We start from the raw sequence: 25,000 nt of genomic DNA, 5'->3' as shown, positions 1-25,000 counted from the left end.
TCCAGCGGTGGATGAGCAGAATGCCCAGACTGAGGAGGTGTTTGCAGCTCTGGCCCCTGAAGAGGAAGAGGAGGAGGAGGAGGATGAAGAAGAAGATAAGGTGTCTCTGAGGTCGGCATATAACACCAGGGTGCATCATGTGAGGAGAGGTTCGTACCATCTGTATGTGTGTGTTTGTATTTGTGAGTGCTCTTGTGCTCTAGCATCGCCACAGCATTCATCACAGAGAGTTTGACAAGCTGTGTAAACGTAACCATAGTGACTGGAAACTGTGCTCTTTGTTGTTTGTTCCCCTTTGCTCAGTGTCTAAGGCACCATGTGAGAAGCTTATCACTAAAGGGAGTTTGTCACTGGGGAGCTCTGCATCACTTCCTGCTCAGACAGGAAGTAGGGAGAACATGCTGAACACCAAGATTCTGTACCCAAGTAAGAATTAAATGAAACCATTTCCTCTATACTATATAGAGGAAAGTAGTATATACTCAATTACTATAACACTTGTCTATGCGCTACAAGTGAAGCCAAGTACCAGTTAGATTCAGTTTAATAGGGTGTGAGTGTGGGTATGGGTGTGTGTGGGGTATGGTTCTTCCCCATAATAGACATATTTTACCTTGTGTGTGTGTGTGTGTGTGTGTGTGTGTGTGTGTGTGTGTGTGTGTGCGTGTGCGTGTGCACCCGCATGTACACGTGTAGGTCTCAGAAGTGGCATCTCTGGCTCTCTGTCCAGTAGCTCAGTAATCAGCAGGTTGCTGGTAAACGCCGACCCCTTTAGCTGTGACCTGGAGAACTTGTAAGTGGCCTTCATCCTCCCTTGTCATCCTCGCTCCATCTCCGCTCCCCACCTCGCTGTATCCTTACTCTCCCTTGCTCTACCTGCAGTGACTGCTACACTGAGAAGTGCGTCATGAATAACTACTTTGGAATCGGACTTGATGCCAAAATCTCGCTGGACTTCAATAACAAGCGTGACGAGCACCCAGAGAAATGCAGGTAGCACACTCTTAACACACTCTTAACATACTCTTACTGAGTCTGATCTCCTACTACATCACACTCTTACTGAATCTGATCTCCCACTACAGCAAATTTACTGTGTCTGATCTCCAACTACAGCAGAATCTACAGCGTCTGACACTATAGGACATTCAAACTACATGTGATCTCGCAGTACAGAATAGCAATACTGCATTTGATCTCACACCCTGTGACAAACCTCACTAATTCTATAGTCATATACATATTCATTTTTATATGTACATATCATAAATATATAGTAAATATATAGTATGTGAGATCCTTTTTCAGTGTGTGCTCAGGGAGTTTTCAAACATGGCTACCTGAGTCATGTTATCAAACATTATCAAATGATCACACTCTGTTTGTGTATGTGTGGTTCAGGAGTCGTACTAAGAATATGATGTGGTATGGAGTTCTGGGGACCAAGGAACTTCTGCACAGGACGTATAAGAACCTTGAGCAAAGAGTACTACTGGAGGTGTGTGTGTGTGAGATACAGTTGACCTGTATGTATGTGCATCCAATTATTTGTGTAAGAAATCTTTTAACTTTTGTGTGCGTCTGTGTGCATGTTTGTGTGCGTGCATGCGTGCGTGTGCAGTGTGACGGACGACCAATTCCTCTCCCTAGTCTCCAGGGAATTGCCGTACTGAACATTCCCAGTTATGCTGGAGGAACCAACTTTTGGGGTGGTACCAAAGAGGATGATGTGAGTAATTCCCTACCTCTGTCTCGGTGTTCCTAACCCAGTCTTATACCCCAGTCTCCATATCCACTACCCCGGTCTTCATATCTTCTACCCCAGTCTCCATATCCACTACCCCGGTCTTCATATCCACTACCCCAGTCTTCATATCTTCTACCCCAGTCTTCATAACCACTACCCCAGTCTTCATATCTTCTACCCCAGTCTCCATATCCACTACCCCAGTCTTCATAACCACTACCCCAGTCTTCATATCTTCTACCCCAGTCTTCATAACCACTACCCCAGTCTTCATATCTTCTACCCCAGTCTCCATATCCACTACCCCAGTCTTCATAACCACTACCCCAGTCTTCATATCTTCTACCCCAGTCTTCATAACCACTACCCCAGTCTTCATAACCACTACCCCAGTCGTCATATCTTCTACCCCAGTCTTCATAACCACTACCCCAGTCTTCATATCTTCTACCCCAGTCTCCATATCCACTACCCCAGTCTTCATAACCACTACCCCAGTCTTCATATCTTCTACCCCAGTCTCCATATCCACTACCCCGGTCTTCATATCCACTACCCCAGTCTTCATATCTTCTACCCCAGTCTTCATAACCACTACCCCAGTCTTCATATCTTCTACCCCAGTCTCCATATCCACTACCCCAGTCTTCATAACCACTACCCCAGTCTTCATATCTTCTACCCCAGTCTTCATAACCACTACCCCAGTCTCCACATGCCCTACCCCAGTGCCCATACTCCTATAGTCATAGTTTTTTATAGATCAAATATGGCATGCATGCACTTTGTCTGCCACTTCTGTCCACTGCTGTAAGATGTAAGGTGCAACTCTGGTGTGCCTGTGTGCTGCTGATTAATAAAGACTACACTGCTAATTTATCGCTGGGTCTCATTGGACACTCAGAGCGTTTGAGCGGTGTTGTACGGAGCATCCAGACGTGCTTCGGTTTAAATAAACACAGCCCTCCCTCATGGATTACCTGCTGTTAAATTGTAAAGGTATAGTTTACACAACAATGGTGCATGGTTTTCTGTGTGTGTGTGTGTGTATTTGTGTGCGTGCATGTGATATAGACATTCACAGCTCCGTCTTTTGATGATAAGATTCTGGAGGTAGTGGCAGTGTTTGGCAGCATGCAGATGGCTGTGTCTCGAGTCATTAACCTTCAGCATCATCGAATAGCTCAGGTACACCCCCCTCTGCCACATATGTGCATACACACTCACATAGACACACAAACACACACAGCCCCAGATGCAGTCAGACTGAGAGATTGCATGGTTGCAGTGCCGCACAGTAAAGATCACCATCCTGGGAGATGAGGGTGTACCTGTGCAGGTAGATGGAGAGGCTTGGATCCAGCCGCCTGGTTACATCCGCATCATCCACAAGAACCGCACACAGACCCTCACCAGAGACCGGGTTAGTGCACACACACACGCACGGACACACACACACACATGCATGTTCACCATGTGTAAATGCCTATTTTTGTATATGCATGTGTTCATGCAAGTATATATGTCTGTGTGTGTGTGTGTGTGTGTGTGTGTGGGTTGGGTGTGTGTATCTCACGCTTGCAGGCATTTGAAAACACTCTGAAGTCATGGGAGGATAAGCAAAAGTGTGATTTCCCGCGCCCCGTATCCCAGCATTCTGTGCAGCCTGAGATTGTCTCTGAGGAGGAAACCAATCAGGTCAGCCAATTTGGCCAAGCAGCAGGAGCTCTCATACACAGGTATGCACACACATGCGCACATACACACACACACACACACACACACAGAGGTACATGAGAAGCTGAGCATGAGTTGGCATATCCAAGGGGACATTGCAATAGCTGCACAGATCCTGTCTTCACGTGCATTAGGGTGAACAGTGCTAGTGGCTTTGATCGGCTGGCCAAGAAAAGGTGCACTCAGTCTCCTGGAGCAATGCAAGGCAGGGCAGTGCTGGAGACTGCTGGAGCAAGGTACGCCTGGTCCCCAGTCTGGTGGAGAAAGACATGCCTTGGTCCTCAGACAGCTGGTGCAAGGCACTCTCTGGTACCCACTTTCCTGGAGCAAGGCACGCCTGGTCCCCAGTCTGGTGGAGAAAGACATGCCTTGGTCCTCAGACTGCTGGTGCAAGGCACTCTCTGGTACCCACTTTCCTGGAGCAAGGCACGCCTGGTCCCCAGTCTGCAGGATCGTAGCAGAACCACATGGCAGGGAGAGAGTGAGGGGATGTGCTGTTTTGCTGCAGGGCTATTTTATGGGAGCTCTGGGACATCACAAATCAGCCACACTGATTGTACCTGCTAATGGCAAATGTAGCAAGTTACATACACCATGGTTGGATCTTGCATGTCTGTGTGTTTGTATGTGTGTGTGTGTGTGTGTGTGTGTGTGTGTGTTTAAGCATTAGGGAAATAGCCCAGACCCACCCCAGCATGGAGCAGGAGTTGGCCCATGCTGTGAACGCCAGCTCCAAAGCCATGGACATGGTGTATGCCAACTCCAAAGACAACACCGTGAGTCTCACCTTCTCTCTTAAGATTATCGGCTCATCACTCTCCTCTCTGTGCTTATTTTCCTAGTTTACCACTACATGCTGTAATGTAGTGTGTGTGTGCGTGTCTGTGTGTGTGTGCGTGCGTGCACAGGGGCTGACGTGTAATGTGGTGGTACAGATGGTCAGTAATGTGAAGGCACTGCAGAGTGAAACAGAGTTGCTCCTTGCAGGAAAAATGAGTCTGGTAAGTAGATGATAAATTTAAGTGTTTAAATACTCTTTTCTTGGCCCGTATCTGGCTTGTAAGTGCGTATGTGTGCATGTGTGGGCATAAAGGCGTCCTTGTGTGTGTGCACATGCAGCAGTTGGACCCTCCCCAGCGAGAGCAGCTGAGTGGTGCGCTGGCGGCCGTAGCCCTGCAATTGCGACAACTTGCTGACATTGTCTGGCTCGGGCCCATAATCGATCCCACCGACGACGAGGTAATCCTGCATGCCACCAATCCCACTTGCTGTTAATCCCACATACCGCTAATCCCACAGACTCTTAATTAAATACACCACTAATCCTGCTTGTCAGTAATCCTATATGATGCTAATCCAACACATTGCTAATCCTGCATGCAAGTAATCCCACACACTGCCAAACCTACGTGCGCCCAATTCCTTGTACTGCTAATCCTATATCTCACATGCTGCTAACTCACATCAACGCAGACAGACCTTTTAAAACATGTTGCTCTTTTGCTATTACTTTTCAATGAAGCATAAACAAATATGATAGTTAATGCACATTTATCATTTTACATGTGGATTTATGAATGAAATTTTATGTATTGTATTTTTTAGCATTGATAATTTACCTTAAGTGAGTACCATTAATTTAACATGCTTAAATCAGGGGGATTTAAAGTCCAAGCATTTAGCTGACACTCTTATCCAAAGCAACTTACAATTATGAGTGAATACTGTTTGCTCAGGGTCCCAACAGTGGCAACCTGGTGATGGTGGGGCTTGAACTGGCAAACTTCTGATTACAAGTACCTTAACCACTGAGCTAAAAGCAGGCCAGATTTAACTACAGAGCCATCATTTTCATCTGTGTGTGTAGGAACATCCAATGGATTTTTCAAAGCGTAGCCGCAGTGCGAAATTCCGCCTTGTGCCCAAATTTAAGAGGGACAAGAACAACAAGAACAAGGAAGCATGTGGCACTCTCAACCTCCCAGGTATGACCTCTGACCTTTGACCTCTCATCCTGCTATATGTACCACCCCACTTGTCTTTCGTGTGTCTTGGTCTTACCGCATCTTTCTTTCCTGCGCGTGTGTGTGTGTGTGTGTGTGTGCGTGCGTGGGTGTGTGCGTGCGTGGGTGTGTACACTCTCTCCACACAGTGCATCAGTGGGGAGTGGAAGAGGTGGCAGTCTGGTTGGAACAACTGTGCCTGTCTGAGTACAGGGAGATTTTTATAAAACATGATGTGCAGGGCTCGGAGCTGCTACACCTGGAGAGGCGAGACCTAAAGGTATCAGTGGCCTCGCGTGTGAGTCTGTAGAACAACGCGTTACTATCTGGCGGTTCCAGTTTTGGTACTGGGGAACCGCAACACTTCAGAGCTTAGTGTGTACCCTGCTCTACAGTGGTTAAATTAACTTATGATAAGCTTGTTAATTATCTCATGAAGGGTGCGTTTGTTTGTGTGTGTGTTTGTTTTTCAGGACTTGGGAGTGACTAAGGTCGGTCATATGAAACGGATCCTGCAGGGCATCAGAGATCTGAGCCGGAACAGCACAGCCAGTGAAGCTTAGTCTTTCTAGCCAGTCATGTGTACTGGAGGGCTGGACCCACCTCAGCGCAGCCAATCACCTCACAGGCACCAGTGCAGCAATCTCACTCCAGCTGGAACTCAACCCACCATCACAGTGCCTTCTTTTCACAACTCAGTGATATTTTCTGACAACTCTGTGACATTTGTCTTCAAGAGAAGCCTGTTCTACTGCCTTGGTGGTGGTTCGGATGATTGCGTGCATGCGTGCGTGTGTTGGGGGTGGGTTAATAAGAGCCATCTGTAAACAAAGGGCTACCAGCACTATCAAAATGTGCCAGGGTACAATTGGCAGAGGAGCGGGACCAAACTCACCAGTAGCAATGAAGCAGGGAAGGAGGGCTGAAGCAGAGGTGCCCTCTACAGGCAGAGAGGAGACACACATGGATCGAGGAACAAAGGAGCGTGTTCTAAAAGGATGGGAGGTGCTCAGGGTATGATATCAGCAGTTCAGTTAGTATCTCAGCCATCAGTCCTCTATGGGATGCCAACAGGCACACACACTGAAACTGGAGTCAAGACCAGTACAGCCTTGACAAAGACCAAGACCAAATACCTCAACAGTACACACTACAAGACAATGACTTTTTAGAGTGTTTGTGACTGAATTTTACAATAACTGCACCAAATTTCCAAATGTAGAATTTATTTGATAAAGAAGTATCCTCTTAAGCAATTTTTAACATGCAGCAATGAAACATTTTGCCAATTTTTTTTAGTATTGAAGGTACAGCCAATAAAATATGAATGCCTAATGGATAGTAAGAAAGCTAAGCAATTCAAATTCATAAAATAATACTATTGCTGTAACAATGATTTCAGGTACTACAGGCTCTTAACTTGCTACAGCCTTAGCTAGCTTATTACTTAAAATAGTTGTAAAATGGCTGGCTAGTTGTGGTGACCCACCATGTGTGTATTCATGGTTCATGTATGAGTGTACATGTTTTATGGTGTTGGACCATAATAAATACTGTCATCCGCTGTGATATAAGAACCATGCATACATGCTGTTATAAAGAGTTCTGAGGTCTCTACTAGTAAACATGGCGCCAACTGCTAGTCGAAAGAGGTTGTCATCACCATGAGCATCCTGGAAAGATACTGTGATCTCCAGGACCATAAACAGACACCCAGGCCCAGACTCTTAATTGATGAGACCAAGACTGTGTGGTTTTAAGACCTCTTGTGACCACTAAACCAGGACTCTGACTCTGACACTCAAAACACATGCATGCACACAAACACACATACATACACTTTCTCTCTCAAGTTAATCACTCAGAATTTAATGTGTCATGACAATCAGTCAGTTAAGAAACCTGAGGGATAAAGGTCTAAAGTTACCAGATTAAAAAAAAAACCCACTTGTGTGTTTTGGGAAGGGTGTTTGTTTAAGAAAGACATTTTCTTTCAGAAAAGCTGCAGTATGCCTTAGTCACCCCAGTGCTAAAATATTCTCATGTCAGTGTTGGAGTCTGGTTTAAGGATTTGCAAATATGTATATTAAAGGGTTTTCCATACCAAAGCTTCTCAAATGTAAGTAAGAAAGTGAATGAGGCCCAGGACCTGAAAGTTTTTAGTTTACATGGGACATGGGCCATGAGTAAAACTTTCTGTTCACCTCAGACTTGATCTTGCATAAGAAATGTTCAAAGTAACCTTTGGATTGAATAGGTTCAAAAAGATTTTTGTTGCAGACCCTTTTAGTTAAGATTTATTTTCCTTATTATTTTACCTAAATCCTTAGTCATGTTTTCTGAAAACAAACATTTCAGAATATAAAAAATTATATTTAATCCTTAAGTATCCTTCATGACCACATAGACCACATAAAAAGGATATGTCTGTCTATTAGGAGTTCTGTCTAAAATGTTTGTATTTTGGCAATAATAAAAATGACAGACAAAGATCATCCATTACTAAACTTAAATGTAGAAGATAAAATTTGTGAAGTAACTTAAAAGTGCCATTAGGCTTAAGGTTAGCACAATGTTTGGGGTGGTGTTGGGGCTGAGGATTGTGTTGGTGTTGGGAATGGTTTGGGTATAATGCTGTTATAGCATGAATATTACAGTCATGACAGGTGAAATTGTACAGTCCATGCAAAAGGTCAAAACAATCTCTGAACAGCAAGATGAGTATGTGTGTTTGGTCTGCTTCCCAAGAGCTGTTAAACAGTGTTCACCACTGGGTCACCATAACATAACTGCTCAGAAACAACACACACCAGCTATGTGGCCGTGGTTGTGGATGTGTGTTTAACAAAGTTTCGTCCCAGAGGACACCAGCATTGTCAGTTCTTTCTGCCTGATAAATATTTATTAATAAGTTATAACTGAATACATTTGCTGTTATCTTTGCTTTCTGTTTCTGTCCTTTGTACATAGGCCAAGTTGAAGACTGTAAATAAATTCTTAATGTACAGAGTATTAAATATCTGGTCGGTGTCGCAGTTCAGTTTTATATTTTTGTCCGTCAGTGCAAAGCAATGCCTTATATTACACATATATTTTAATAGATTATACTTATTTTAAAACGAATGACTTGGAAAGTAAAATGTAGTATTGTTCCGGGTGGATGAATAAATGAATCACATACAAGGTAAGAAGCCGAGTAGTTCTTAGAGTTGCCTAATTTCTGGGATGTAGGTTGCTACAAATAGCAATAAAATAAAATAGCATGCCATTTGGTGCTGTTATGTCACAAACCTACAATTTAGTAACTGACAAAAAGACTAGAACTTTTTTAGTATTTATCTGTAGAAACAGTATTCGTGTCATTCACATTATAGTACCAGATGCCCAAACATAAAAGTCAAAACTGTAACTCTGCGTTGGCCGGGAATCGAACCCGGGTCAACTGCTTGGAAGGCAGCTATGCTAACCACTATACCACCAACGCAATTCGTGAAAAGGAGGGTATTCAATGGTTTTCTATTAGCTAGGATAATCATACGGATGCATGAATTGTTTCACATGATTCGATTTAGGTATTGCCAGCTAGTGCATTTACTTTATGTAGCTGAGAATTAGTTCAAATGATAGTTATTAAGAATTTAGGTAGTTGCTAGTATAGTAGCTAGCTAGGTTAGCATTCAGATGGCCGTGCTCCCCACGATGTGCTGGTTAGTATGTTCAGTAGCTATCCTAGCTAGTTTGGCAAGCAAGCATAAAAAGCAAGATAGTTAACCTAGCTAAATAGGCCAACTTCTAAATTTTTTTCATGTAACTTTGCTATCTATCTAGCTAGATATCTAGCCTAGTTATATGGTCAGTAGCTAGCATAAAAAGTAAACCTTTTCGAGATTTTATCATACGCAAGTGTATTAGCTAGCTATCGAGATGGATTTATTTGGCGATCTCCCTGAGCCAACCAATATCACCAACGAAGGTAAGTCCAATAAGCCTCAAGTAAATTGTTAAAATTACATGTGCGCTTTTGTTTGTATGTTTACTGTTGTGTATACTGGAACTATCTTGACGAAAGTTATGTTCCTAGCCTAGTTAGCATATACAGCTAGCTAACGTTGTGATCCGTGTTAGCTAGCCAGCTAATTAGCACATTATCAATTCAAAATTTACGTTGTCATTTTAATTTTCAGAATTGCAGTTAATAATGACGGGCATGAATTCAATTTGTGTGATAATCAGTTAAATTCTCTCAACTCATCTTGCAGTAGACTAACCTGAGGCCTTAGCTACCTAGCTGTTAATCTACATCTCTTCAGTGAACGATGACCTCCCTCATGAAACAATACTGGGCAAATCTGACATTTCGCTTTAATTTGCTATTTGATCAGATCCAGCAAGTAAAGATCAACAGCCTACAGACTTCCCGGGCGAAGACCGACTCGAGAAGAGGAAACGAGACCACAACCCAGAGGATTCGCAGGTGGACGAGACAAATAAGGCGGAAAAGAAAGTTTGTAAAGGTTTTAAGCATTTCCACACAGTTTCGTGTACGAGAGTATGTTGTGTGTATATTTGGCCCAATCGCGATTATACCGCTCGAGTTTCTTTTTTCTGTGCTGTTGCAGGTCTGTCGAAGATCGGGGGATATGTTGCTGCCCGTCGCGGAGAGCGAGAAGAGATGCAGGATGCTCATGTCCTTTTACCGGACTTGAGCTCGTTTATGCAACTACCAGCAGAAGTGTGAGTGTCATTACCAGCCAAACGATATCGGTAGCGGTTTTTTGTGAATGGTTATCGTTCAGACACACATTTATTTAGCGTTGTAGTCGTTTGCGTACTGTAAGGTAGTTTTGACCTGAGGTATTTATTTAGGGATGTGTGTGTGTGTGTGTTTGTTTGTTTGTGTAGCTCTAGGCTGGCGTATTTTGCTGTGTTTGATGGTCATGGTGGAGCTAGAGCATCTCAGTTTGCTGCTGAAAATCTACATCACACACTAATAAGCAAATTCCCCAAAGGTAAAATGATTAAAGACTTTCTTTCTTCCACCTCATTTTCTTGCACTGTTCACATATCTGCTTTAAGAACTGTAATGCGTAGATGAGTAAATGACAATGTCTTGCTGTCATTCAGGTGAAGTAGAAAATCTTGACAAGCTAGTGAGGAAATGTCTGCTGGACTCATTTCGCCAGACTGATGAGGACTTCCTAAAGAAAGCATCCAGCCAGTGAGAGAGAGACCTCTCTTTGTGTCTGTGTGCGTGTGTGCATGCGCCTGTTCTCCTGCACCTATCTGTCTGGTGTTGTATGTGCAGAATGTCTTATTTTTTTATGTCCTGGTAAGATTGTACTTTTTCTGTGTCTTTGCTGCAGTGTTATCGACACCTAGCCCTGTGGAGTTATTTAGTTTGATCTGTTGATCTCTTTGCATCTGCTCTGATTTAGATTCTCTTTAATAGGTTTGTATGTGCGTATTACCATTATGTTGGTGGTGGATGTCACAGTAACATAAACAATCATGGCTAATCAAAATAAAATGCCAAATTGGCTTATGTTCATAGGGTAATGTAGAATTATACAACGCACAAGACCTGACCATCAGAACAACCAGATCAGGTCCTAGAAAACAGGCTTAAAGTGAAAGCGAGCATGTGTTTGTGTCTTTCAGGAAGCCAGCGTGGAAGGATGGCTCTACAGCTACATGTGTGTTGATTGTGGATGATGCCTTGTATGTGGCCAATCTAGGAGATAGCAGAGTGAGTACTTCACCTTTATTGTTGTGATGATGATGATGATTTTTTTTGTTTGTTTATTTTGTTTACAATGTCATTTCCCACGTGCTGTATGATTCTTCCCCATATTGTACACACCAATCTGGGAGGGTAAAGGCAGGAACTTGCTACCTCCAAGACGCCAGCCACTGCGTCTTGTTCAACTTTGGCTTATATACCATGCAAGCTGAACGTGCTTGGTGCAGATCTCTCTCTTTCCAGGCCCGCATGACTGGATGAGCAGAGAGTGGGGATAAGCCCTCTTTCCCACCCACAGAGCATGGCCAGCTATGTTTTCTCTGACTCCCAGTAGGTGTGGCGTTGCTGAGATTGAGTCTCGGTTCCCAGGGATAGAATGGAGCTCCTTCGCCATTGGGCCCTAATCAATTATCAAAAAAAATAAAAAATTTTAACATGGAAAAAAACACATTTGAATTTTGTATGTAAAATAAACCTCCCCTTTGCCAATATGTTTGAGGAAGTGGGAGAACACAAGTGGTCTGAGGCGATTCCTCCACGCAGAGAACACTGAGTGGCCAGTTAGCAGTGTTACCAATTGCTCTTGAGAACTCTTCAGTTCAACAGACAGGTTGTTCATGGGCTTTAGGTCATGGCTATTGCTAGTTTATTTTTAACATTACAGCAATGTCCAGAGAGTGGCAACAGTCCTTGTTGCCATGTGCCCCAATAATACTCTCAGCATCAAATACTGTACTTCTCATAGTGTAGAGCGTTCTTTTCTGCGTGATACTTTTGAGTTCGTCAAAGTTCACTTCAGTATTTGAGTTCAGTATTTCACATTCCTGCTGCTTATGTTTGGTTTAATGCAAGTAAAGGCTTCTTTAGCATGTAGAACAGTGGTGCTTTTTAACCCATTGCTTAATCAAGAGAGAGAAAACACAGAGGGCAAAAGTGTGTGTGTGTGTGTGTGTGTGTGTGTGTGTGTGTGTGTGTGTGTGTGTGTGTGTGTGTGTGTGTGTGTATGCAGCACAAGGTGGGTAATGGAGAAGAAATGAGGTCTGTGAGTAGATGTGATGCATGTTGTAATTTTGTGTGTGTGTCTGATGCAGGCAGTCCTGTGTCGTATGGCAGAGGGTGATGGAAATGAGAGATGCGTGACACTGGCACTCAGTAAGGAGCACAATCCCACCATCTATGAGGAGCGCATGAGGATACAGCGTGCTGGAGGCAATGTCAGGTGTTAAAGGCGGTGGGGTGCGTGCGTGTGTGTGTGTGTGTGTGTGTGTGCTCGCGCGGGTATACTGAGGCTGGAGAAACTGAAAATCGTCCTTCAAGCTCTGGCAAGCTAAGTGTGTGTGTGTGTGTGTGTGTGTAGAGATGGTCGTGTGTTGGGCGTATTGGAGGTCTCACGCTCTATAGGTGATGGGCAGTATAAACGCTGTGGAGTGATTTCCACACCAGATCTGCGACGCTGCCAGCTCAGTCAAAAGGATAAGTGAGTCTCATGTACAAACACATTATAGTCCACTTGACTTGAGTCCCATTTTTGGGTTTATTTAGTTTATGTTGAGGCTCAGTCTTCTGTGTTAATTTGTGATTTGTCATCCTTTGTTAAGGTTTGTGATGTTGGCATGTGATGGACTTTTTAAAGTGTTCTCTGCAGAAGAGGCTGTTTATTTTGTTAACAAACTCCTACAGGTAGGAGTGTGTGTATTTGTTTACATGAACATGCAGTACTATAAAAACAAGTTAATAATGTAGTGCACCTAGAGTTATGACGAAACCAGCTGTTAAATCTCTATGAGGAGTCAAGTGTCTGGACAAGAATAAATGACCAAGAGACTTTGTACAGCTATTTTTTAAAAGAGTGTTGTCTGAATAAGCCTTTGTCAATGCAGTATGTTTGCAGTTAAAGCTAATTCTAATTTTAGATTGCATATTCTAATTCAGAAGAAATGTGAACAGTGGCTGAAAGCAATAAGCAAGACATGTTTCTGAGCAAGTTTCCAAGACACAATTTTTGTTCTCTGCCTTGCTCGTAGGTAGCAGCTTTCACTCATCTATGCTCCTCTCTCATAGGATGAATCAGTGGAGAGAAAGGATGGCCAGACTCTGGAGGAGGGGCGCTATGAGGCAGCTTGTCAGCGATTGGCTAGTGAGGCTGTGAGGCGGGGCAGTGCAGACAATGTCACTGTCATTCTAATTTCCATTGAGTTCTAAAAATCTTTTGATGCACTCTTACATTTATTACACACACGTACTCATAAAATTCATAGCATATCTGAAAAGAATTCATTACTTGCGTGTTCTCATTATTTGTTGGTTTGCCTGTTTGTCTAATCTTCCCCCCAACACCCACGCAAGGCTTTATAATGGAGTTTTTCTGACTTTGCATGTAAAATAGCTGTTCAGAATAAATAAATATAATAAATAACATTGTCACTTGTCTTCTTTATGGTGGGTGGTGGCAGTAAAAAAATATGATCCCAGTTTATACTGAGGTAATAAAAATAGTGTTTTTAGGGAAAAGAGGTTTAACATAGAATAAGACAAATAAATAACAAAACGGGAGTATAGAGATTCCATGTCCTTTCAGAATGATTTGTGTATAGGCTGGAGGCCTCTACGAAAGAGTCCTGGGTAGGCCTTAGCAGACAGTGTAAGATGTAATATCTCTCCATTGGGCTCAGGACAGTATAGGAAAACACTTTTGACAACTGTATAAAAATGGTTCTTTGTGTGATGGTTAGACATTCTCTGGAGGGTGCCTCAATAATACTTAACCTGCAGTAAAGGATGGGACCAGCTGTTCTCTTCAACTAATTCCAAAGGCCACATCTTTTTTTCTATTTGAATGTTTAACTTTAAAACAGATGGGGGATTTAGGAACAGCAATGCCAACAACCAAGAGCTTGTTTACCATACATTTTAGTAGCAGTACTCACTGGAGAACAACAATAAAAAGCATGTGCATGTACAGTGCTCTGAAAATAACCATTATGCTCAGAGGAAGTATTTTTATTTTAAGCCAAACAGAATAATTTGCTGAGTGACTGGTGACATTTTGGATGTCTTAAACAAATCAAGATATTTTGGCAAAAAAGCATCTTTTATTTGTTTAGATTTTGTTTTATTTTATTATTTATTGAATTTTTTTTTCACATGCAGTCTATTATTGTTAAATGGAACACATTTTCAGTTGTGATTATGCTTAAGTTAGATTTGTGTGTGTGTGTATATATATATATATATATATATATATATATATATATAAACATTTGTCAAATTATACTGTTTTTGGATTTCTTTACATAAATTCTGAATTATGTATATTACCAACCGCTGAGCCAGCTGAAGGTTGTCTTTAGTATGCAAGTTTGTCACAAAGGAATCTGCTGTTCTTAGACAAAATCAGCCCATACAATAAAGTCATTAAAACTGTTTTAGACTCGAGAATATTGGTTATGTGCACATGCAAGTCTATTGCAACTGGAAGAAGATCATATTTAAAGGCATTCATCTATACCACACGTAATGTTATCTTCTGTAGAAAATCCTCGAGATTGCGCATGGTACATACTTTTATTTTGGAAAGGAACGGTAACGCGGTAGTAGTGTTATTCACCGAGCGAGCTTCCTAGCCATCGCATGCTAGCTAGCCGGCCAATTTGTTGCTGCCTTCACTCTGCTAACCCCTGCGGAAATTTCCTAGCTCTGTACCAACAGGAACAGGCGGCGTTTAGAGCTGAAATTCATTGGAGAACGTAAAACTTAGTCTCACCCAGGTTTATGCATTTTATAACCTTTTATATGCATATTAAGATAGTTGGTCTCTACGTGGGTGGTATTTACGCCATTGCTATGCTTCTCTGTTCCGTTGCATTTGATACTGCAGGGACCACCTTCCGTTATGTGTTAACTTAAATAATGAGCTGCTGAAATAGCCGCAAGTTAAGCAGTTTAGCGATAACGTTCTTGTGGATGTTTGGAACTGGGACAGCTCTGGTTTTAGCCCTTTGTTGATGACACTGTGTCGGTTTGTCTGCCGAACGTAAATTATAATTGCAAGAATACATTTTTGTTGGCGCCTGCTAATTTCAGGTTTGCAAGGAAACGCAGTCCGATAGTAACATTAGATAGAGAGCGGTGTAAGGAGAATTGATATCCAGCTAGATTAGCGGCGTCACCTAGATAACTGACCGGTTAAAGAGAACTGTACAGCGTTTAGAAAACAATGGACCGCTTTCTGGATTTTGAGGAGTGCATCCGAGACTCTCCGTCATTCAGGTAGCTATGTAATTATAAGCCGCAATGACGCAAGGTCGTTTTTGCGCGGGACGTCATACGTGTATTGGCTAAATCTATTTCTGACGTCACTCCCCAGACAGTGCTTGGACCAGCGCGAGAGCGAGGTAGAGGAACTAGAAGGTCGCGTGCAGAAAGTAAGTTCTAAGCGGGTTTGGCCCACAGAGCCCATTTGCATCCTATCTTGGTATGAATGTTCTGTCTCCCCAGGTGATGAGATTGTGCAGTAAGATGGTGGAAGCAGGACAGGCATACAATGCCTGTAATCAACTCTTCCTGACTGCACTGTCAGAGCTCACGCTGTACCATAAAAGAAACACTGTTATAGCGGTGAGTGGACTGTGTGTGTGTGTGTGTGTGTGTGTGTGTGTGTGTGTGTGTGTGGGTGGGGTGGGGGCGTGCGTGTCCGTGTCCGTGTGCGCACGCTACTGTGTGTCCCAGTCCCACTACCAATAGAAAAGAATGGCACAGTGCTACAAGCCTTCCAACAACAGCACAATGCAATCAAGAGACTTCTACAGGTTACACCAGCAGCCGTTTTTGTAACATGTAGAATATTGTCAAAGTTGCAAAAGTATCTGGCAAAATAGCATGCTGCCTGTGATATGTTTTAATCACTGTCTTTTAATGTATATACGTGTGTGTGTGTGTGTGTGTGTGTGTGTGTGTGTAGAATTGCCTTCATCAGTTTAACCAGGGTCTACAGGAGATGATCCAGTTCCACACTGTGAGTCTGTGACTTTTACGTAGTTTTACTTACATACATACTATGAATATATATTATAATAAGTTATCACCAATACAAACCTATTCTATATCCCGTTACCGCCATTACACTTAAATTCATTACATAGGTTATACCCATAACTCAATTCCACAGAATAACTGTTTTCCTCACGTCACACTGCAACATGTCACACTGCAACAGGTTTCAATTGACTTTGCAATATGTTGATGGTATGAACAGAAACATCTTTAGTTTTTGTGTATTTACAAGAACTTAGCAGTTGTCATTTCTTTGCGAAGTACACATACTGATTTTTGTGTGTTTGCTTTTTATTGCATATGATTAATAATAATAACAGCACTATTACTACTACTACTAATAATAATGTAGATATTTTTGTTTAGATGCTGTTTGACCAGACTCAAAGAGCTATTACCCAGCAACTCACGAATCTGCTGTCACAGTATGTCTATCTCTCTCTGTGTGTGTGTGTATACATGTATATGTGTATATGTATATGTATATGTATATCTCTCTCTCTCTCTCTCTCTCTCTCTCTCTCTCTCTCTCTCTCTCTCTCTCTCTCTCTCTCTCTCTCTATATATATATATATATATATATATATATATATATATATATATGTGTGTGTGTGTGTGTGTGTGTGTGTGTGTGTGTGTGTGTGTGTGTGTGTGTGTGTTTATATATATATATATATATATATATATATATATATATATATATATATATATATATATATATATATATATAATTACACTTTCAAATCCCTTTGAAATGATGCATGATTCTCTGTCTATACAATGTAATGTATCTGTTCACATGTTTGCGTCTGTTTGCATGCATATCCATGTCCGTCAATCCCTTGCAGGTTTATACCACACATCCGTGAGGCACGTCGTGAGTTTGTGCGGATAGGGGATGATGTGGAGTCGGCAGCAGTGAAGAATGCTCAGATCTCTCGGCACAAAATGGCAGAAGCTGAGAGGGCCAGTCACTTGTTGCTGGCAACACGAAAGTGCTACCAGCACTTCACCTTGGACTACTGCCTGCAGGTACTTCACTTTTTAACTGTTACATACTACTGCCTCTAGGTACTACACCTCTTACCTGTTACACAATAGTACCTCTAGGTACATTATATGGATAAACGTATTGGGACAGCTACAGGTGCTTTTAAGACATCCCATTCTAAATCCATAGGCATTAATACGGAATTGGTCCCCCCTTTGTAGCTATGAAGCACTCTTCTTGGAAGGCTTTTTACAAGATTTTGGAGTGTGTCTGTGAGAATTTGTGAGCATTTGTGAGGTCAGACCGTGATGTTGAAGTAGAGTGTCTGGCTCGCAATCTCCATTTTAGTTCATCCTGGATGTGTTTGATGGGGTTGAGGTCAGGGTTCTGTGGGCCAGTCAAGTTCTTCCACACCAAACTCACCCAACCCTGCCTTTATGGACCTTGCATTATGCACTGGGGCCAATTCATGCTGGAACAGAAAAAAGGCCTTTCCCAAACTGTTCCCCCAACATTGAAAGCATATAACTGTGCAAAATGTGTTGGTATGCCAAAGCATTAAGATTTCACTAGAACTAAGGGGCTTAGGCCAACCCTTGAAAGACTGTCCTATAGTATTATCCCTCCTCCACCAAACTTTACAGTTGACACAATGCAGGCAGGCAGGTAACATTCTCCTGGCATTTGTCACTACAGAACATTTGTCACTCTACAGAACACATCTCTGGTGCTCCGGAATGCTTGGTGATGCAAGGCTTGTATGCAGCTTCTCGGCCATGGAAACCCATGCCATGAAACTCCTGGCACACAGTTTCTTTGCTGAAGTTAATGCCAGAGGAGGTTTGGAAGTCTGCAGTTACTGAGTCAGTAGAGCATTTGTGAATTTCACAGCACTCGGCTATGCTGCTCTGGAGTCACCTTTATGTGGCTTTATATGGTCTGCCACTTGGTGGCTTAGTTGCTGTGGTTCCTATATGCTTCCACTTTTCAATAATACCACTGACAGCTGATCGTGGAATATCTAGGAAAGAAGAAATTTCATGACCTGTCTTGAATAGCATACAGTGGTATGCTATTATAGTACGATGCTTAAATTCAGTGAGCTCTTTAGAACAACCCATTCTTTCACAAATGTTTGTAAAGGCAGACTGCATGGCTACGTGCTTGATGTTATATACCTGTGACAATGGGACTGAATTAATCACCTGAATTCAGTGATTAAGGTGTGTGTCCCATTACTTTTATCCATACTGCTGCCTGCAGGTGACTGTTACCTGTTATGGGTACTTCTTTAACACTAGAGTCTACTCTGGTATAGATAGTTTATGAATTTCTTACTTTTCAACATGCTGCTATTACAGTGCTAATGTTGTTGGCTATAGCTTAGTATTGCAATAAACAGTGCAAACACAAGGTGTGTGTTTGTGTGCCTGTGCATGTGTTTGTCTGTTTGCGGTCTTTATGCCACTGTCAGTAAAGTGCCATAGGGAGCCAATGATGTAGCTAATGATGACATCATAACGGCGGTGGCAGAGAGCTTTAAGCTTACTGGCTGTGTGTGTTTGCCAGCTGTGACTCAGAGCTGGTGAATCCTGCATGTGTGTTTGCCAGGGACTCGCCTCAGACCGAGCGCTAGTTATGTGTTTGTCTTGACCTCTACATAGTGTTTACTTTGGATCAAGTTGGATATTTATACTCTAGTGTTGCTTTCTCTAAGCTTTAGATCTGTGAGACAGAGCATTCCAGCCTTAATAAATTGGCAATGGAATTTAATAAATCCTTTTCACTTTGTGCTGGTGGTTCCTTATGAGGCTTTGAAGAAGTTTGTCAGAGAAACGTTCACGTTACAGGAACTCAGTACTCTTTGTAAGAGACACACAATCTATAGGGACAATCTACAGGGGCACGCTGCTGTACAGTGCTTCTACGAGATCATGCTCAGTTTTGCAATACCATTTCAGCTAGCATCAGGTAAGAACACCAGACAGTCGCTTCTGACACATTACAATGAAATTCTGCCCATGTGTGATATGAAGCCAGATGCCAGTGGCAGACTGCTTTAATGATGGAGAATTGGCTAAGAAACAGCTGCCCAGCACTGCAAAAACATGCAGCATCCAGTGCTAAGACAAAGTTAAGTAGGCTGTAACAATGAAGGCACTCTGTGCGTGAATGTTTGAATCTAAATGACAGTGTTGAGTTTTTGGGAGCTCATTGGGTGGGAGGCATCTCTTTGCTGATGCTTGCAGTCTGAACTATGATCTACTGAACCTCCTTGGAGAGCAGCCATATTGTGACTGTGTTTGCTTTGTATTGTACCGTACTCGTGTTGATTTAGTCAGGTGAGCCTTAGAATACAGGTTGTGACTATCTGTGGAATGGGGTATGATCAAATACAGGATAATAAATGCTATGAATTATGCATTATAGCCTCATATTGGGGTGTTTTTTTGTTTGTTTGTTTTTTTTTGCTTATTTTTACAGATGAATAATTTCAAGGCTCAGCAGAAGCTGGATATCCTGAACTCAGTAAGTACCCTTAGAAAAATGGGTTACATGTCCGAGGGAGAAAAGGAGAAAATGACATTCTTGCTGACTAGCTTTTTAAAAGAGTGTTTTGGGTTTTTTGGCTTTATTTTCAGGTATTTTCATACTTCCATGCACAGTACACTTTTTTCCACCAAGGATTTGACCTACTGAGGGATCTTGAACCCACCATGAAGACCATGGCATCAGAGGTTCTGTTCCACATTGTGTTCACGCATTAACCTGACCCTGACCTTCACCCTGATCCTAAACCCTACCCCATGCCTTATTGTGATCCTTACTCTAACGTAACCCCCATGCCTGATATAAAGTAAGCTATAACTTGAGTGATCTACTTCTTTCAGAACTGTTGTCTCATTTTTCTGGATGGTTTTTCAACAGCTGGCCCACCTGTCAACAGAGTGCGCAGCCAACAGGAAAGATCTGGAAAACCGGCATCTGCTCATTCAGCAGAGAGTAAGAATGTCGCCGAGAAATCCCGCAGGTCTCTATAATGTGAGCTGGGGATTATGATATGATAATTGGTTATATATTGATTTTGTTTCCTCTGGAATTCCCAGGATGCATCTGGAGAGCCTGCGGTGTTCAGTGCGGACAGCGGAGGAGCGATCCAGGGATACCTCTTCAAACGGTCTCGCAGGAAGAACAAAATGTGGAAGAGGTGAGAGAGAGAGAGAGAGAGAGAGAGAGAGAGAGAGAGAGAGAGAGAGAGAGAGAGAGAGAGAGAGAGAGAGAGAGAGAGAGAGAGAGAGAGAGAGAGAGAGAGAGAGAGAGAGAGAGAGAGAGAGAGAGAGAGAGAGAGAGAGAGAGAGAGAGATTTCTTTTGCCAATGATCCCTTACTTATTGTCACTCAGATGCTGGTTTTCCACTAATAACAACCAATTGGTGTATTCAAAATCACACAAGGTAATTATGGGCTGATTAGAATGAGTTTCTGTTTGATTTGTATGTTTCACTGGGGGAGAATGAGAATTTTGATATGGGCAAGCCCTGATGTATTTATATATTCTTTACATGTGCTGTGTTGTTGTTGAAAAAAGTGTAGTCTTTCTCTTTAAAGATGTGTGTTTGTGTGTAGGAGCAGCCAGTCATGTTGTTTGATGATCTCCGGCTTTGTGCAGTGAAGTCTCTGGATTCGATCGATCGACGATTTTGCTTTGAACTGCTGTCTGTACAGAAGTAAGATGGAATTTTATCAGTGCTTCTCCCTTGAATAAGTGTGAGCATAAGCACACAGGGACCTGCATTCCAACTTCTCCTGTGCTGTCCAAATTTGTGAAACTACTAAATTATGCATACAGCATAATAGAATTTATCCTCATGCTTAAATTGAAATGAATGAGTTAAGGTACATTTTTAACTCAAAACATAAAAAGAAAAAAACTGCTACATTAAATATGAGGATTACATATGTATTTACATCTTAGTTGAAAGGATTCTGCGCATGCCTACCAGTTTTGCACAATGACTAATGCAAACCTTCATCGGTTTTCTAGACAAAGAGCTCAGTTTCTATTGAGGTCCATAGCCAAAGCAAGACAGCAGCTTTAAGCAGCTGGTACATTTTTTTTCAGCTCAGCTTCAGATCAGTGCTTGGTCTGCGTATGCCTGAGAAGCGGCATGTGCTGGGAGGCAGCGTCTGGCTCTGCCCCGCTGTGCCTCTCTCCAGGTGCTGGCTGAGAGAAGCTGCTGGAATCTTCTTCCCCTTGGCTGTCATTTTATTCCCCAGTTTTGAAGCAGACTACACAAAACACACGGAGATGTCCATAGACTTTGCTGTGCCTGTGACTTTTTTCCCCATGGAGAAACACTCTTTGTTCTCTGTGGTTGAATATGTAAACTGTAGTTTTAATTTCATTATGAAATGTAATTGTGTTTCTACTGAGCCACGTTTGATGGACTACAAACAAACACACGAGAGGCTCTTTACTAATGAGTAATGCTGGTAATATTGAGAATCTGTGTCATTCCTGTCTGATTGTGTGCTTGTGCATGTGTGTGCGCCTGTATGCGCATGCGTGTGCTTGTGTGCATGCATCTGTAGATGCTGTGTGCTGCAGGCGGATTCTGAAGAGTTAAAGATGGCTTGGATCAATGCAGTGCAGGGCAGCATTGACATGGCATACCGAGAGAGAGTGGAGTCTGAACAGAACCAGGTACTAACCTGCTTAGACACATGAACACAGTGCAGGGGTCTACTGCAGTAGGTATTGATTATTGTAGTGTGGATCTGAGAACTGTGTGATGGGGTCTGCATGTTTTTCTCTGCTATGGTTTTTATAGTCTGTTTCTGTGCATGTTTGCGTTGCATGTCAAGGTGAAAGCGAACTCGCCCCCTGACCCGATCCCTGACCCCCCCTCTCTGCCCGCTGCACTGGGTGTGGCTCTCCGTGGTCATGGTAACCATCAGTGTTGTGACTGTGGGGAGGCGGCGCCTCGCTGGGCAAGTGTCAACCTTGGCATCACTATGTGTATCGAGTGCTCTGGGATACACAGGTAACGTCCGATTGCTAGACACACTCATTGTTCAACACCGTTTCCAAGTTTTAAATATGTCTCCAACCTAACTTTAACTGGTGCGCACACCATGTTCATAGCTACTCTTTGGAACTGTTGGTTGTGCATACCCACTCCATCCACAGATGTTAAACCAAAACCTCCTGATTTGTTTTGATTTGGGATTAGATGGAGAATCACTGCCATCGTCTTTCTGTCAAGCCGTTGGTGTCTGTGGTGCTCAGATGTTTGTGGTGCATGCTTTGTTTTTGTTTTTTTGTTTTGCTGTAGTCTGGGTGTTGGTGTGTATTTTTGAGCATGTGCGTGTGTTGGTGTGTTGCAGGAGTCTTGGTGTACACTTGTCTAAGGTGCGGTCTCTCACTCTGGATTCTTGGGACCCAGAGCAGCTAAAGGTATGTATGCAGTTCAGAAATCTCACTCAAAGATTTTACACATCTTATTAAAACCCTGTACTTAAGCCCTGTACACCTGGTACCTGTACATACTCTGTTTCATATTTCAAAAAGAGCAGATGCAAGCATTCTGTTCTGTGATTATGATGGAGGAAAGTGGTCAGTAAAAAGGTTTGCAGTCGCATGTTTAGACTAGTTTCTTTAATTCTGCTCTCTACAGCTGCTGTGCGTTCTGGGTAATGATGTCATGAACAGCATTTATGAATGTAGCCCATCTGATGTGCTGGCAAAGCCTAGTCCACAGAGCTCTCGGTAAGAACGCGTGCCCAACTGCCTGTGAAACACCACGATACACACACATTCACAAACACATTCTCTCACAGACACACACACACACACACACACCAGGGTCAAGTATTGCTATAACTCACTCTCTCGCCTGCTTTCTCACAGTTTAATATTCCCAAAATAGCAAATGTAAGAGCACTCTTTATAACAAATTGTTAGACAAAATATCTAAGTGTATTTTTACAATTATTAGTGATAGTCAGAGTATTTTCTTCTCTTTTCAATCTTCTCTTTTTTTCTAATTCTCTTTGTTCCTTGCTTCTTGCTTCTCTCCATTTATCTGGGCCCTAGTGACCATTTTGTATGTAAACTGTTTTGCTTCACTCGAGCCCAAACATTTTGATAGGAGCGAGGATAAAACCAAGTGTCTCTGTCTCTCTCTTTCTCTCTCTCTCAGTCAGGAGAAGGAAGTATGGATTAGAAAGAAGTATGTAGAGCGGAAGTTTGTGCAGCGCGAGTGTCTTTCTGCTGATCCTGGTACAAATCACTGTTGTTTATTGTTTGGTACAAAGGTCTGAAAGTGTTGTATGTGTGTAGCATGTGGAGTCTGGGGGTGTGTTTTGTTGTGAAATAAGATGGACAAACTGATTTTACTGGCTTGTCAATCACCTAAATGGAGTAACTGCCACATTTTTGTGTGTCCGTCTCTCTGTCTGTCTATCTGTCCGTCCATCTATACACTTGCTATAGAGACTGGAAGGCAACAAGCAGGACAGAGACTGTACAAATCATCATTGGTTGGGAATCTTGTCTCCATGGCAACAGCATTGGCCCTGGGAGCAGAAGTAAACTGGTATAACCCTGAAGAGGAAGGACGGACAGCTTTGATTGGTGCAGCTATTGGCGTGAGCGCTACCCCCTTTCACAGACCACTTTCTTCCTGAGTGTATCTCATTAATACACTTGTATTAATTTTGTGTGTGTGTGTGTGTGTGTGTGTGTGTGTGTGTGTGTGTGTGTGTGTGTGTGTGTGTGCGCCTGCAGGGTTCTTTATTGGCGTGTGAGTTCTTGCTGCAGAATGGTGCAAATGTGAACCTCAGGGACCAGCATGGACAGGCAGCACTACATGCTGCTGCAACACGGGGTCACACAGGGTAACCACACACACACACACACACACACACACACACACACACACACACACACACAACTCACTTTTATACCACTGTAGTATAATTACAAATAGCTATTTTCTTTTACATTTTCTTCCAACTTTACAGTTCTTGCTCAACAGCATATCCGTTACACGCTAGTGGGGTGCTAGTTAATATCTTGACTACTTTGATTTCTGTTTTCTAGTTGACTAGCCAGTTAAATTATGACTAGTTTAAAGGGTTCATATGCTATATTTTTAAAATATCTTTTAAAAAATATTTTTTCCTTGCTGGCCACGCTCATCATTTATGTGGCTTCATGTTACATGAAACAATTTTTACATGACCATTTCCAACCTTTCTTTAGACCTCAGAATTAAAAGCCTGTTTGTTACTGCACCTTTAAAATAGATATAAGATAAATGAGGTCATTGGCTGCCCTGTAATGTGCCTCATTCAAAAAGGTCTCAAACACGCCTGAGAACTGCAATGTAATTGGGTGAAGTTAAACTGCTGTAGGCTGAAGAGGCATAGATATATAAATGAGGTTGATCTTGTGACGTCAGAGAAATAGTGATTTCAAAGCGGGCAGTTTCCAAATATGGACTGTAAGGACCTGTGTAGGGAACGCTGTGTTTTGAAACTTTAACAATATTTGCATATTACTTCCACTACTTATATTTTTAATTACTACAAATTCTTTCTTTCAGTAAAATGAGGAGAAATTCAGTTTTCTGTGATGGGGGGCCCTTTAATGCTAGTTTAACATGGCTAAATTACATTTTGTTACATGCTGATTACTTTAATGCTTGTTGGTTGGTGACTGCTAAT

The 25,000-nt window shown here is 42.4% G+C and overlaps 3 protein-coding genes and 1 non-coding gene across 12 annotated transcripts in view; 3 read left to right on the top strand and 1 right to left on the bottom strand.

The window, feature by feature from the left end:
• The window catches only part of dgkd (diacylglycerol kinase delta), a 27,971-nt gene extending 19,449 nt beyond the window's left edge, over nucleotides 1-8,522 (top strand). For all 5 annotated transcript variants that reach the window (XM_081700349.1, XM_035534303.2, XM_035534301.2 and 2 more), the window contains 15 exons: nucleotides 6-149; nucleotides 304-426; nucleotides 697-793; nucleotides 883-993; nucleotides 1,402-1,498; nucleotides 1,622-1,729; nucleotides 2,822-2,935; nucleotides 3,036-3,170; nucleotides 3,332-3,486; nucleotides 4,149-4,260; nucleotides 4,393-4,485; nucleotides 4,604-4,723; nucleotides 5,352-5,469; nucleotides 5,637-5,767; nucleotides 5,961-8,522. In XM_081700349.1, the coding sequence (XP_081556475.1) occupies nucleotides 6-149; nucleotides 304-426; nucleotides 697-793; nucleotides 883-993; nucleotides 1,402-1,498; nucleotides 1,622-1,729; nucleotides 2,822-2,935; nucleotides 3,036-3,170; nucleotides 3,332-3,486; nucleotides 4,149-4,260; nucleotides 4,393-4,485; nucleotides 4,604-4,723; nucleotides 5,352-5,469; nucleotides 5,637-5,767; nucleotides 5,961-6,050 (1,748 nt within the window). In that variant the 3' untranslated portion in view covers nucleotides 6,051-8,522. The remainder of the gene's footprint in view (nucleotides 1-5; nucleotides 150-303; nucleotides 427-696; nucleotides 794-882; nucleotides 994-1,401; nucleotides 1,499-1,621; nucleotides 1,730-2,821; nucleotides 2,936-3,035; nucleotides 3,171-3,331; nucleotides 3,487-4,148; nucleotides 4,261-4,392; nucleotides 4,486-4,603; nucleotides 4,724-5,351; nucleotides 5,470-5,636; nucleotides 5,768-5,960) is intronic.
• A 377-nt stretch (nucleotides 8,523-8,899) lies between these two features.
• trnag-ucc (transfer RNA glycine (anticodon UCC)) lies at nucleotides 8,900-8,971 on the bottom strand. The gene has a single exon. It is a non-coding gene; the product is annotated as a tRNA-Gly (tRNA).
• ilkap (integrin-linked kinase-associated serine/threonine phosphatase) lies at nucleotides 8,951-13,643 on the top strand. Of its 2 annotated transcripts, XM_027027759.3 has the most exons (10): nucleotides 8,955-9,460; nucleotides 9,870-10,001; nucleotides 10,107-10,221; nucleotides 10,390-10,496; nucleotides 10,612-10,705; nucleotides 11,146-11,233; nucleotides 12,319-12,446; nucleotides 12,585-12,704; nucleotides 12,826-12,907; nucleotides 13,289-13,643. In XM_027027759.3, exons 1-10 carry the CDS (start codon nucleotides 9,412-9,414, stop codon nucleotides 13,427-13,429), a joined length of 1,056 nt encoding a protein of 351 aa, XP_026883560.1. In that variant the 5' UTR covers nucleotides 8,955-9,411; the 3' UTR covers nucleotides 13,430-13,643. The 2 variants fall into 2 exon arrangements, with proteins under 2 accessions (XP_081556727.1, XP_026883560.1); XM_081700601.1 differs by having other exon boundaries at nucleotides 8,951-9,460; nucleotides 9,870-10,221.
• Nucleotides 13,644-14,874: 1,231 nt separating this feature from the next.
• LOC113574704 (arf-GAP with coiled-coil, ANK repeat and PH domain-containing protein 2) overlaps nucleotides 14,875-25,000 on the top strand; it is a 12,612-nt gene continuing 2,486 nt past the window's right edge. For 2 of the 4 annotated variants that reach the window (XR_014117845.1, XM_035534415.2), the window contains exons 1-19: nucleotides 14,875-15,496; nucleotides 15,594-15,651; nucleotides 15,725-15,844; nucleotides 16,188-16,241; nucleotides 16,646-16,704; nucleotides 17,128-17,311; nucleotides 19,755-19,799; nucleotides 19,913-20,008; nucleotides 20,199-20,273; nucleotides 20,378-20,478; nucleotides 20,673-20,724; nucleotides 20,897-20,997; nucleotides 21,863-21,974; nucleotides 22,136-22,314; nucleotides 22,658-22,727; nucleotides 22,948-23,039; nucleotides 23,473-23,552; nucleotides 23,766-23,920; nucleotides 24,060-24,169. Coding sequence is in view for 3 of the 4 variants with exons in the window: in XM_035534415.2 (XP_035390308.1) it covers nucleotides 15,444-15,496; nucleotides 15,594-15,651; nucleotides 15,725-15,844; nucleotides 16,188-16,241; nucleotides 16,646-16,704; nucleotides 17,128-17,311; nucleotides 19,755-19,799; nucleotides 19,913-20,008; nucleotides 20,199-20,273; nucleotides 20,378-20,478; nucleotides 20,673-20,724; nucleotides 20,897-20,997; nucleotides 21,863-21,974; nucleotides 22,136-22,314; nucleotides 22,658-22,727; nucleotides 22,948-23,039; nucleotides 23,473-23,552; nucleotides 23,766-23,920; nucleotides 24,060-24,169 (1,796 nt within the window). In the remaining variant the exon portion in view is untranslated. The remainder of the gene's footprint in view (nucleotides 15,497-15,593; nucleotides 15,652-15,724; nucleotides 15,845-16,187; nucleotides 16,242-16,645; nucleotides 16,705-17,127; nucleotides 17,312-19,754; nucleotides 19,800-19,912; nucleotides 20,009-20,198; nucleotides 20,274-20,377; nucleotides 20,479-20,672; nucleotides 20,725-20,896; nucleotides 20,998-21,862; nucleotides 21,975-22,135; nucleotides 22,315-22,657; nucleotides 22,728-22,947; nucleotides 23,040-23,472; nucleotides 23,553-23,765; nucleotides 23,921-24,059; nucleotides 24,170-25,000) is intronic. The other 2 variants (XM_081699912.1, XM_035534416.2) reach the window with 2 other exon arrangements.

Source organism: Electrophorus electricus, chromosome 17, assembly GCF_041902795.1.
Source record: "Electrophorus electricus isolate QZ-2024a chromosome 17, ASM4190279v1, whole genome shotgun sequence".
Lineage (NCBI taxonomy): Eukaryota > Metazoa > Chordata > Actinopteri > Gymnotiformes > Gymnotidae > Electrophorus > Electrophorus electricus.
This window is presented reverse-complemented; position numbering and strand designations above follow the sequence as displayed.

Excerpts from the sequence above, each read along its gene's own strand:
- ilkap (XM_081700601.1), top strand. The coding sequence starts at position 9,412 with ATGGATTTATTTGGCGATCTCCCTGAGCCAACCAATATCACCAACGAA. Across the intron at positions 10,222-10,389 it reads ATGCAACTACCAGCAGAAGT|CTCTAGGCTGGCGTATTTTG; the intron begins GTGAGTGTCATT and ends TTGTTTGTGTAG. Across the intron at positions 10,706-11,145 it reads CTAAAGAAAGCATCCAGCCA|GAAGCCAGCGTGGAAGGATG; the intron begins GTGAGAGAGAGA and ends TGTGTCTTTCAG.